The sequence below is a fragment of the Oncorhynchus clarkii genome, chromosome 29 (assembly GCF_045791955.1).
Source record: "Oncorhynchus clarkii lewisi isolate Uvic-CL-2024 chromosome 29, UVic_Ocla_1.0, whole genome shotgun sequence".
In the NCBI taxonomy this organism is placed as follows: domain Eukaryota; kingdom Metazoa; phylum Chordata; class Actinopteri; order Salmoniformes; family Salmonidae; genus Oncorhynchus; species Oncorhynchus clarkii.
In genome coordinates, this window is record NC_092175.1 from 38514746 (window position 1) to 38528339 (window position 13594).

A 13594-nucleotide genomic window follows, 5' to 3' on the forward strand; every position below is an offset into this window, starting at 1 on the left:
ACACACACACACACACACACACACACACACACATAAACAAATCAACACACATGCATTTCTTGTAATGGGAGAGGAGTCATGGACTGTAACTTCATAGAAGGCACCTACTGTACCAGTCACAGAATTATCCCCATTCTGTACAGTAAGAGTATCACATGCAAACACACACACACACACACACACACACACTCCCTCTTTAGGATGGAGCCCCTGTCGATAGTATTTAAATCAGAACGTGTGTGAAGGCAACTCCATTCTCTGGCCACCATCAAAAAGAGAGGTACATCTATATGTTATCATTATAATGTTTGGTATGTTATGACCATGTACTTTTAGATTCTACATGTTATTATACTGTAATGTTATATTATACATGTTGTACTGTAATGTTATATTATACATGTTATTATACTGTAATGTCTTTTTTATCTGTTTAATCAAGCAAACATCATTCAGTAACTGTTATCCTCTTATTTAGGTACAAGTTAAACTTGTGTCTGGTGTATTCTCTATCATAATGATGTTGTATTCTCTATTATAATGATGTTGTATTGTCTATCATAACAATGGTGTATTGTCTATCATAATTACATTTACATTTTAGCAGGCACTCTTATCCAGAGCGAATTACCAGAACAATTAGGGTTAAGTGCCTTGCTCAAGGGCACATCGACAGACGTTTCACCTAGTCAGCTAGAGGGTTCAACCCGGTAAACCTTTACATTTACTGGCACAAGCTCTTAACCACTAGGCTACCTGTCGCTCCATGGCATGTTCTTTATCATAATGGTGTTGTATTGTAAATCATTCTCTCCTCAGTACATTGGTGGCAGCAGTGGGATCAGAGGCATCATAGGGGCCACAGGGCCACAGTGCACCCTCAAGATGTGTCCTGTAATAATAATTATTATAATAATTTGTGTTTTTATTCATTGTCGTTGTTGTTTCTTTTTAATACCACCTAGCCACCTACCAATGTTACGAAGTTGGCTTTAGCTGGCCCAGATTTTCCAACCTCATAACTAGATACCAAGAAGCCATTTCAGGCTAACAATCCAGTTAGAGTAGCTAGCTTGTGTAACTATTTTAGCTGGCATGCCTGCTGCCAAGGGTGATAGACTTTAGAAAAGCAAGTAATAACTGAATGTGCTGAATAAGAATCACATTCCTTTCAATCTTTTACATAGATTTTAGCAGAGATGGAAAGAAGCATATGTTGTTTCTTTATAAATATAACCACCAGTCAGGAAACAGAGAGCTCAAGAGGTATGCTTAGATATGCAGAGAAATGATTATGGCTCTAGATTGTAGGAAAAAGCTGTTTCAGGTGTTTGAAAAATAAAGAAATCTAGCACCCCTCCAGACCACCCTCAAGTACTTTGTGCCCCCTCAGATTTTTAGAGTGCATGACGCCCCTGGGATCGCGCCATACTATTCTCTCCTCAGTACGTTGGTGGCAGATGTGGGATCGCCCCATACTATTCTCTCCTAGGTACATTGGTGGCAGATGTCGGATCGTCCAATACTATTCTCTCCCCATACAGTATGCTCCCAAGCAACTACACGCGGGTGTCAGTGTTTGTGATCGTGGGCTTCCCAGGGCTCCATCCATCCTTCTACCAGCTGGTGGCCTGGTTCTTCTTCTTCATCTATGTGATCACGGTGGTGGGGAACATCCTGCTGGTTGTGCTGTTTGCCCTGGAGCGCAGCCTGCAGAAACCCATGTACATCATCATGCTCAGCCTGGCTCTGTCAGACATAGGTAAGATACTCAGCCTGGCTCTGTCAGACATAGGTAAGATACTCAGCCTGGTTCTGTCAGATATAGGTAAGATGCTCAGCCTGGCTCTGTCAGATATAGGGAAGATACTCAGCCTGGTTCTGTCAGATATAGGTAAGATACTCAGCCTGGTTCTGTCAGATATAGGTAAGATACTCAGCCTGGCTCTGTCAGATATAGGTAAGATAATCAGCCCGGTTCTGTCAGATATAGGTAAGATAATCAGCCTGGTTCTGTCAGATATAGGTAAGATACTCAGCCTGGTTCTGTCAGATATAGGTAAGATACTCAGCCTGAGGTTATCCTGTTATCCTGTTAAAATGTGTGTATGTAAGGACAAGTGACCATAAAACTTCCTGTTCAAATGTGTGGCCTCTTCTTCAATCTGCATAGCTCCAAAAATGTACTAATCAATTGATTGATATTTATTTACATTCTGAAATGTTGTGTTGCTTGTCCATATCCCAGGCTTCTGCACGGTGGCCCTTCCCAAAGTGATAGCTCGGTACTGGTGGGACGACGCTGGCATCTCTTTCTATCTGTGTCTGATACAGAAACAATTCATCCACTACTTTGGAGCACTCACCTCTCTCATCATGATGACCATGGCTATGGACAAATACCTGGCTATCTGCTACCCTCTCAGGTAACATAGATCTACCTAACCCTAACCCTGACCCTTACCCTAACTCTCTCATCATGATGACCATGGCTATAGACCGATACCTGGCTATCTGCTACCCTCTCAGGTAACATAGATCTACCTAACCCTAACTCTCTCATCATGATGACCATGGCTATAGACCGATACCTGGCTATCTGCTACCCTCTCAGGTAACATAGATCTACCTAACCCTAACCTTAACCTTAGCTTAGACCGTTTAAACCCTGTCTAAGCTATATTGAACTGTTTTAAGGTCATACCAAGGATCAATTTACTATTTGATTTAGAATTTAAAGAATTTTAAGACCCCTTGAAACATTGTAAAAGTAATTATTTTATGTGATGAAAAACCTAGTTTTGACCTTACTGTTATTAGCCCATACAAATGCATTGAATAACAGCTTCACTGCATGGAACAACAGATAGTCTTTACTGTTATTATAATCTACAAACGCATTGAATAACATATTCACTACATGGAACAGCAGCGAGCCCCCCCCCCCCCCAAAAAAAAAAAAGTGTCTCAGGGATTAAAGAAAGATCAGGCAACATTTTTATATACATATTTTTTTTACATGCATTTAACCCCTTTATTTTTGTCACTAAAAAGTTTCCATATATAATTCCATAAATCTTTTGACTGGTACCAGGTGTAACGGATTTCCTCTTCCTCTTCCTCTTCTGAGGAGGAGTAGGAGAGATCGGACCAATGCGCAGTGTGGTACGTATCCATAATGTATTTTAATGAGAATGAACACAAAATACAAAAAGAACAAGAGAATCAAAATGAAAACCAAAACAGTCCCGAATGGTGCAAACACTGAAATGGAAAATAAGCACCCAGAAAACACAGGTGGGAAAAGGCTACCTAAGTATGATTCTCAATCAGAGACAACGAACGACACCTGCCTCTGATTGAGAACCATACCAGGCCAAACACATAAACACAACCTAGAAAAACAAACATAGACTGCCCACCCAACTCACGCCCTGACCATACTAAAACAAAGACATAACAAAATAACTAAGGTCAGAACGTGACAGTACCCCCCTCCCCCAAAGGTGCGGACTCCGGCCGCAAAACCTGAACCTATAGGGGAGGGTCTGGGTGGGCGTCTGTCTGCGGTGGCGGCTCTGGCGCAGGACGTGGTTCCCACTCCACCATAGTCTTTGCCCGCTTCTTTCCCCGCCTCAATTGCGCCTTTAGAGCGCCGACCCTCGCCGCCGACCTCGGACTGGGGACCCTAGCAGTGGGACCCTAGCCTTCCGGGACCCTAGCATTCCGGCAGCACCTGACGGACGGGAGATTCCAGCAGCGCCGGATAGGCGGGAGAATCCGGCAGCGCCGGCGTGAAGGGCGACTCCGACAGCGCCGGAGTGACGGGCGACTCTGGCAGCTCCTGACTGACGGACGGCTCTGGCAGCTGCTTATTGGCGGGCGACTCTGGCAGCTCAGGACAGACGGGTGACTCTGGCAGCTCAGGACAGATGGGAGACTCTGGTAGCGCTGGACAGACGGGCGACTCTGGCAGCTCAAGACAGACGGGCGACTCTGGCAGCTCAGGACAGACGGGTGACTCTGGCAGCTCAGGACAGATGGTCGACTCTGGCAGCTCAGGACAGAGGGGAGACTCTGGCAGCGCTGGACAGGAGGGAGACTCTGGCAGCGCTGGACAGGAGGGAGACTCTGGAGGAAGGAGATGGAGAGACAGCCTGGTGCGTGGGGCTGCCACCAGAGGCCTGGTGCGTGGAGGCGGCACTGGATAGACCGGACCATGAAGGCGCACTGGAGGTCTTGAGCAACCGAGCCTGCACAACCCTACCTGGCTGGATACTCCCCGTAGCCAGTGCTGGCGAACCGGGGACACCGTGCATAGGGCTGGTGCCATGTACCCCGGGCCGAGGAGATGCACTGGAGACCAGATGCGCTGAGCCGGCTTCATGTCACCTGGCTCGATGCCCACTCTAGTCCGGCCGATACGAGGCGCTGCGATGTAACGCACCGGGCTATGCCTGTGCACCGGGGACACTGTGCGCCTCACGGCATAACACGGTGCCTGCCTGGTCCACCTCTCTCCACGGTAAGCACGGGGAGTTGGCTCAGGTCTCCTACCTGACTTAGCCACACTCCCCGTGTGCCCCCTCCAATACATTTTTGGGGCTGCCTCTCGGGCTTCCTTGACCGCCGTGCCAACTCCATTCTCCGGTATCCCTCCTCGCACTGTTCCAGAGAATCCCAGGCGGGCTCCGGCACTCTCCCTGGGTCGACCGACCACCTTTCTATCTCGTCCCATGTTGTTACCTCCTCCAGATAGCGCTGCTCCTTACCACGCTGCTTGGTACTTTGGTGGTGGGTGATTCTGTAACGCTCGTTGTGGGTGGAAGAAGAGGAGGACCAATTCACAGCGTGGTAAGTGTCCATATTGTTTTAATAAGAATACTGAACACTGAACAAAAACAATAAAACGATAAACGAACAGTCCTGTACGGTGAAGCAAAACACAGAACAGAAAATAATCACCCACAAAACACAGGTGGGAAAAGGCTACCTAAGTATGATTCTCAATCCGAGACAACGAATGACACCTGCCTCTGATTGAGAACCATACCAGGCCAAACACATAAACACAACCTAGAAAAATGAACATAGACTGCCCACCCAACTCACGCCCTGCCCATACTAAAACAAAGACATAAAAAAAGAAATAAGGTCAGAAAGTGACACCAGGGGACCTTCAGAAAAGTCTTGTGAGGCCTGTGCGTGTCCTAGAGAAAACAACTGACATGTACGTGTTCCTGAGAGTCTCACCTTTACACAGATTAGTGTGTAGCCCAAACTGTTCACCCCCTAAAGACAGAAGTTGGCAGATCGGCTGTACCGACATCAAGACTAGTCCCAAGACGGAGAACACCATCTTGTTCATGAGAGTCTCATCATTCAAATCAAATCAAATTTTATTTATCCGAATACAATTATTACTTACAAGCCCTTAATCAACAATGCAGTTTAAAAAAATAATAACAATTTAACCTAAAAAAAATTATTAAAGAGCAGCAGTAAAATAACAATAGCAAGGCTATATACAGGGGGTACCAGTACAGAGTCAGTGAGCGGGGGCACCGGTTAGTCAAGGTAATTGAGGTAATATGTACATTTAAGGAGAGTTATTAAAGTGACTATGCATAGATAATAACAGAGAGTAGCAGCAGTGTAAAAGAGAGGGGGGGCAGTGCATATAGTCTAAGTTGTCATTTCATTAGATGTTCAGGATTCTTATGGCTTGGGGGTAGAAGCTGTTTTGAAGCCTCTTGGACCTAGACTTGGCGTTCCGATATCTCTTGTCATGCGGTAGCAGAGAGAACAGTCTATGACTAAGGTGGCTGGAGTTTTTGACAATATTAGGGGTTCCTCTGACACCGCTTGGTATAGAGGTCCTGGATGGCAGGAAGCTTGGCCCCAGTGATGTACCCGGGCCGTACACACTACCCTCTCAAGCACCTTACGGGTAGATGCCGAGCATTTGCCATGCCAGGAGGTGATGCAACCATGCTCTCGATGGTACAGCTGTAGAACTTTTTGACGATCTGGGGACCCAAGCCAAATCTTTTCAGTCTCCTGAAGGGGAAAAGTTGTTGGCGTGCCCTCTTCACAACTGTCTTGGTGTGTTTGGACCTTGTTAGTTTGTTGGTGATGTGGACACCACGGATCTTGTAACTCTCAACCCGCTCCACTACAGCCCCGTCAATGTTAATGGGGGCCTGTTCAGCCCTCCTTTTTCTGTAGTCCATGATCCACTCCTTTGTCTTGCTCATATTGAGGGATAGGTTGTTGTCTTGGCAAGACACGGCCAGGTCTCTGACCTCCTCCCTATAGGCTGTCTCATCGTTGTCGGTTATCAGACCTACCATTGTTGTGTCGTCAGCAAACTTAATGATGGTTTTCGAGTCGTGCTTGGCCATGCAGTCGTGGGTAAACAGGAGGGGACTAAGCACGCACCCCTGAGGGGCCCCAGTGTTGAGGATCAGCATAGCAAATGTGTTGTTGCCTACCCTTACCGTCTGCGGGGTGACAGTCCAGGATCCAGTTGCAGAGCGAGGTATTTAGTCCCAGGGCCATTAGCTTAGTGATGTGTTTTGTGAGCACTATGGTGTTGAACGCTGAGTTGTAGTCAAAGAACAACCTTCTCACATAGATGTTCCTTTGTCCAGGTAGGAAAGGGCAGTGTGGAGTGTGATTGAGATTGCGTAATCTGTGGATCTGTTGGGGCAGTACGTGAATTGGAGTGGGTCTAGGGTTTCTTAGATGATGATGTTGATGTGAGTCATGACCAGCCTTTCAAAGCACTTCATGGCTACCGACGTGAGTGCTACGGGGTGGTAGTCATTTAGGCAGGTTACATTTGCTTTCTTGATCACAGGTACTACAGTAATCTGCTTGAAACATGTAGGTATTGCAAACTCGGTTAGGGAGAGGTTGGAAATGTCAGTGAAGACACTTGCCAGTTGGTCCGTGCATGTTCTGAGTACACGTCCTGGTAATCCGTCTGGACCCGCAACCTTATGAATGTTGAGCTGTTTAAAGGTCTTGCTCACATCGGCTATGGAGAGCGCGCACAAAAAGCTTATCTCTCTCAGATTTTGTGCACAAATGTGTTTACGTTACATTTGGTGACCATTTATAATTTGCAGATATAGTCCATCCACCTGACAGGTGTGGCATATCAGGAAGCTGATTAAACAGCATGATCATTACACAGGTGCACATTGTGCTGGGGACAATATAAGGCCACTCTATGATGTGCAGCTTTGTCACACAGCACAATGCCACAGATGTCTCAAGTTTTGAGGGAGTGTGCAATTGACATGCTTACTGCAGGAATTTCCACCAAAGCTGTTGCCATAGAAATGATTGTTCATTTCTCTACCACAAATCACCTCCAAAGATGTTTTAGAGAATTTGGCAATACGTTCAACCGTCCTCACAACCGCAGACCAGGTGTAACCACGCCAGCCCAGGACCTCCACATCCAGCTTCTTCACTTGCGAGATCGTCTGAGACCAGCCACCTAGACAACGGATGAAACTGACGAGTATTTCTGTCTGTAATAAAGCCCTTTTGTGGGGAAAAAGGGCTGGGCGGACCTGGCTCCCAAATGGGTGGGCCCATGCCCTCCCAAGGCTGCACTCCTACCCAGACATGTGAAAAGCAGAGATTAGGGCCTAATTTATTTATTTCCTGTCATGAACTGAAACTCAGTAACATTTTTGAAATGTGTGTTTTTAGCGTTTATGTTCTTGTTCAGTATACTGTCGATATATCTACCTGTAACTACCTGTATTTCCCTCTCAGGTGTTAATACGATAACGACCAACCTTTTACAGCAGGCAACTCACAGATAACTCTGTCTTTTTCTCTCTTTCTCACCCCCTATCCCACACATCTCTCCCCCATCTCCCCCCTCTTCCACCCCTCTCACCTTCCCCATCCCTCCCTCCCTCCCTGCCTCCCTCCCTCCCCCCCTCTCTACCAGGTACAATGAGCTGATGACCAACAGGACCATGTCTCTCCTAACAGCCCTGTCCTGGGTGTTAGCCATGATATCTCCAGCCATCACCACCGTCCAGTCATCCCAGATGCCTTTCTGTGGGTCCAACCGCATCAACCACTGCTACTGCGACACCACGTCTCTCAACCAGTCAGTGTCCGAATCCCAATTTGCTCCCTATTCACTTTAAAGTGCACTACTTTTGACTCCATAGTGACTTTACTGTATTATACTTGATGTGCATACAGTATATGTATTTTTTTTCAAAATCAAATAAATTCAGTCAACCAATCAACCAACCACTCACTCACTCAACAGGCTGTCGTGTGCTGACATCTCGTCCCAGAGCAGACTCTCCTTCTCACTAGCCATGGTCGTTCTTTTTCTCCCCTTTGGCTTCATCGTCTTCTCCTACGTCAACATCATCTTCACAGTGATGCGCATGGCTAACGCACAGGTCAGAATTCTGGAGGTGTGGAGTGTGGGGGTGGGGTGTGCAGGGGGGCTGAGTGGGAGGAGGGGTGTGGGGTGCAGGGGGGCTGGTTGGGAGGAGGGGTAAGGAGGGGTGTGTGAGGAGGGGTAAGGAGGGGTGTGGGGTGCAGGGGGGCTGGTTGGGAGGAGGGGTGTGTGAGGAGGGGTGGAACCCTGTAGCGATAAATTAATAAGGTCAAAAGGTTACATTGACTTGGAAGAGTGTTCAGTGTTGGATAGCCATAGCCAGCTAGCTAACATACCATCTCTCTTTGTTTGAGCTGGGTGTTTGAGTAGACTAAAGTAGCTAGCTTCATTTGCTAGCTAAGTAAATGAAAGTGAAAAAAAATACAATGAAATATAGTTTGCTCTCTCTCTTGCTTCTCCTTCATTTGTTCAAAATTGCTCAAGATTTTTCTTTCTTTCTCTTTGAGTCAACTACTCACCACATTTAATGCACTGCAGCGCTCGCTAGCTGTAGCTTATGCTTTCAGTACTAGATTCATTCTCTGATCCTTTGATTTGGTGGACAATGTCAGTTTATGCTGCAAGAGGACGTCCTCCAGGAGTTGTCATAATTACTGTGTAACTCTATGGAAGGAGGTGAGAACCATGAGCCTCCTAGATTTTGTATTGAAGTCAATGCACCCGAAGGAGGACGGAAACTAGCCGTCCTCCGTGCTACCCTACAAAGTGTTGTTGAGGCTACTGTAGACCTTCATTACAAAACAGTGTGCTGTAATCAAATATTTGCTGACGTGAATATATTTACTACAGTTTTATCTAAAAAGTATAACTTTTTTATGTTTCACTATATTATTTTTAGAAATTAACTGAGGAGTATGTTCCTCCCCATCCTCATCTGAGGAGCCTCCTCTGCACTAAACCTGGACTGCCAGGTTCACCATTTCAACTTTACATCACACATTGCTTGTCCTGTCCTGTCTCTGTCCTTAATTTGAACTACTGTCTACTAACCCTAACCCACTGAGAACATTTCTCCATCTCTCCCCTCTCTAACCCAGGGCAGGCTGAAGACCTTCTCTACCTGTGCTACTCAGGGCTGTATCATTCTTATCTAAACTAAACCTTTCCTCTAACCCACTACTCTCCCCTCTCTAACCCAGGGCAGGCTGAAGACCTTCTCTACCTGTGCTACTCAGGGCTGTATCATTCTTATCTAAACTAAACCTTTCCTCTAACCCACTACTCTCCCCTCTCTAACCCAGGGCAGGATGAAGACCTTCTCTACCTGTGCTACTCAGGGCTGTATCATTCTTATCTAAACTAAACCTTTCCTCTAACCCACTACTCTCCCCTCTCTAACCCAGGGCAGGCTGAAGACCTTCTCTACCTGTGCTACTCAGGGCTGTATCATTCTTATCTAAACTAAACCTTTCCTCTAACCCACTACTCTCCCCTCTCTAACCCAGGGCAGGATGAAGACCTTCTCTACCTGTGCTACTCAGGGCTGTATCATCCTTATTTACTACATCCCCCGTTTCATAGTGAACGCTACACCCTACATCCCAAACTTGACAACGACCCCTGACCTCCGCATCAGCCTCGCCATTTTCTCCAGGTAGGTAGACCACAGATTAGAGAGGTGGGCTGGTAACCCAAAGGTTGGTAGATCAAGTCCCGGGCCGGGCGATGCAAAAGTGTGGAATGATCTGGCTATTTTGTCAGATCATTACTACCACTGCCATTGTGCCCTTGAGAAAGGCACTTATCCAAAAAAACAGCTATCCATCCAGGGGCTCCCCCATCTGAACTAAACCCCTCTTGTCCCTGTCTCCCTTCTTCTCCCCTTCTGTCCCCCTCTCCCCCCTTCCTGTCTGTTTCTCCCCCTCCCGTTTATTCCTGTCCCTCTCTCCCTTTCTTCCCTCCCCTCCTGTCCCCCTCTCCCCTCCCGTCCTGCCCCCCCCCCCCCCCCTCCTGTCTGTTTCTCCCCCTCTGCTTCATTCCTGTCTCCCCTCCTATCCCTGTCCCTTTCTTGCCCTCTCCCTTCTCCCCCTTGGCATCCAGAGTCGGTGGAAGTGTGTGTGTGTGTGTGTGTGTGTGTGTGTGTGTGTGTTAATAAAGTGTTCTTCTTATTCTACAGTCTGCTGCCACCCCTACTCAACCCCTTCATCTACTGCATCCGTACCAAGGAGATCAGGGCTTTCCTGGCCAAGTGGACCAACCGAGGGCAGTCCAACGCACATCACAAACCCTGCATCCACCCCATAGCCTGCTGACAGGCACTCAGGCAGCCTGCCGCTTATAAAATCAAACGTCATCTGGCCATGCAGGTGTTGAGCCCCAGATCTGATATGTTTTTTACATTTCATTATTCAATATGGTAAACAATAAACTTTCACACTTGTTTTTGCTGTCTGGTAGTTTGTTTTTGTTGCCAGATACTGAATGTGCTGTGAAAGAAGAGAGACTACAACACATTCAGACAGCAACAATCATATCTTCATTTGAAATGTCACATCACTCAAACAAGACTGATGTCATCAAATCACATTTGATACGTTTTCATACCTGCAGTTTAACCTTTAAAGGAGCAATCCAGAATTGGTACATCATTATTTTACTTTGAAATTAATCATATATTAGCCATTGATTCTTAAAGAATATAATTTATAAATGCCCCATGAGCTTAGTTCAAAGGCCGTGCCCAATCAGAACCAAATTAAAAGCTTGTTTTACTGATAATTTAGTCTTCTAATTAATGAATTATTCTTTTTGTTTGTTATCTGCACGAACCCAGTCTTCACTATGAGTCATCCATACATCAATTGTCTCAATCATTTTTTTATTAACTAACTAAATAATCACAGAAATGCACACACAAACATACAAATAGATAGGGGAAATGATAGGGGAATGTACCCTAGTGGGCTAAACCGGCATGGCGGGGACTGAGAAGGCCGTGAAAGACAAAAGAGTCACTACAAAGTTGATAATTATAACAATTGAAATGGTACTCCTTTGCACATGAATGCTCACTCATTCAGGAATAATTGCAATCAATATATATGTATATATATTTACGCTCAGTGTGATCTCTGTTGGAAGTTTGTTTCTGTTGGAGAGTTTGTCCGCCCTCTCTCTCTCTCTCTCTCTGCCGTGGTTAGAATGGATAGTTCAGAGTAACATTCAGCAATGTTGTTATAGAATCTATGTTTCGGCGGTTGTCGGCCTTCACGTTCACGGGTACATAATTCCTAGCTGCAGACTAGTAATTATTTTCGAAGAGTAGCTCTTATTCTGTCGGATCGATAGTCTCAGAGTATAACCACGTGGTATGGTTAAGATTTCAGAAATCTACTCAAACCTTAGCCTTCTCGGTTATCGAGGTAAGGTGGTCTGGGCTCAAACCTCAGCCCTCTCATAATTGAGGTAAGCTTGGTCTGAAGATAAATTCCCAAGGTAGGGGTTATATTCGGAAGAACAGAAAGGGGCTGTCCCATGACGCCAGATCAAATCAAATCAAATCAAATGTATTTATATAGCCCTTCGTACATCAGCTGATATCTCAAAGTGCTGTACAGAAACCCAGCCTAAAACCCCAAACAGCAAGCAATACAGGTGTAGAAGCACGGTGGCTAGGAAAAACTCCCTAGAAAGGCCAAAACCTAGGAAGAAACCTAGAGAGGAACCAGGCTATGTGGGGTGGCCAGTCCTCTTCTGGCTGTGCCGGGTGGAGATTAAGAGAAAGAGAAAGAAAGAAAGAGAGAAAGAGAGAAGGAGAGAATTAGAGAACGCACACTTAGATTCACACAGGACACCGAATAGGACAGGAGAAGTACTCCAGATATAACAAACTGACCCTAGCCCCCCGACACATAAACTACTGCAGCATAAATACTGGAGGCTGAGACAGATCAATGTCTGTGCTCATGGGGTGGATCAATGATTTAGTTAAACTCCAAAGGGTATTTTATACAACAATTAGAACAATTTATACAACAATTAGATAAAAGCCTCACAATTGAGACGCTTGTATAAACAGGGTTATGGTAATGTGCTGTATTGTCTCTCATGAGTTTCAAAGAATTGTACCAAACGGACCAGTTCATAGCTGGCTACTTCACCGACCGTTTATACATTCTCCAGAACATGAATATAGTTCAGTTCTCAAATTCTGTGAGGTGGAAGAAGTTCCTTTGTTTTCTCTATGAAAACTCACTCTCTCTCTCTCTATACTGTCTGGCCATGAGGAAGAATCTCCTCCAGGAATTTATGACCTGAGATAACAGCAGCCTGGGTGTATGAGAGAGAGAGAGGGGGAAGGCACGCTATACCCAAAGAGGGCCATGTCATGACGCTATGCATATATGATAAACAGAGAGTAGCAGCAGCGTAGAAAGGGGGGGGGTGGGGGTGGCACACAATGCAAATAGAGTACTTCGGTTGTGAGGTTAGCTCTTCCGTGGATAACATAGTTATGAAATAGACTTCTTAAAAATTATCTTATACCTATCGCCACCAAAACAGTGGAAGATGTAGTGACTTGTAGTAAAACCACAACAGACCCCCTCGACACCAATTCTGAATGACCTCAAGGCATTGACCTGAAAATGACCTGATTACATCAGACTCATTCTGAACAAGTTCTGGTCTACCAGGATACTTGGTTTTCTTCCCTTGACATGCGCTCTTGTGTAAGCATAAACGCAAATGTACAACAGAACATCCAATTAGGATTTATACTAGGATCACTTAAGGGTGCGAGCCAAATACCAGCCTTAGTAAAGTTGAACATTTACTTTGAGGTCTTTGACGCTACAGCTACAGTAGTCACCAGTTTTCTTCCCAGAAGTCCATAGGTCATCCCTGTAGACTACCCAAATCAAGCGCCTTATGGCAGTAGACTTATCATATAGTTATCAACTTAGTGCCTAAGCAACACACCAAGATGGAAAACCCGAGACATGACATTAAAGACAATGCCATGATAGTCATTTTGCCAGGACCTTGGTTGTATATAGAATTCAGTTCAATTAGATTATTTTGGTTGTTTATGCTTTCATTCCTATTCAGTTCAGTTCCTTTGACACTTAGGAAGTGATAGAGCCGTAAACAAAGTCCACATGCAACCATCACTTAGAGCCACAAAGCCACTTCATTGGGGAATGA

General features: G+C 45.7%; 1 protein-coding gene across 1 annotated transcript; it reads left to right on the forward strand.

Annotated features, from left to right (window-relative positions):
• The first annotated feature begins 273 nt into the window (after positions 1 to 273).
• LOC139388234 (olfactory receptor 10A4-like) lies at positions 274 to 10701 on the forward strand. The gene is made up of 7 exons (XM_071134782.1): positions 274 to 280; positions 1545 to 1762; positions 2249 to 2426; positions 7976 to 8140; positions 8309 to 8447; positions 9895 to 10043; positions 10566 to 10701. The coding sequence occupies exons 2-7, from the start codon at positions 1546 to 1548 to the stop codon at positions 10699 to 10701; spliced, it is 984 nt and encodes a 327-aa protein (XP_070990883.1). The 5' UTR covers positions 274 to 280; position 1545.
• Positions 10702 to 13594: the final 2893 nt, after the last annotated feature.

What these genes read in the sequence shown, in the direction of transcription:
- LOC139388234 (XM_071134782.1), top strand. Translation starts at nt 1,546, where the DNA reads ATGCTCCCAAGCAACTACACGCGGGTGTCAGTGTTTGTGATCGTGGGC. An exon ending in GCTATCTGCTACCCTCTCAG is followed by an intron (nt 2,427 to 7,975) that starts GTAACATAGATC and finishes CCTCTCTACCAG; the next exon opens with GTACAATGAGCTGATGACCA. An exon ending in TGCGCATGGCTAACGCACAG is followed by an intron (nt 8,448 to 9,894) that starts GTCAGAATTCTG and finishes TCTCTAACCCAG; the next exon opens with GGCAGGATGAAGACCTTCTC.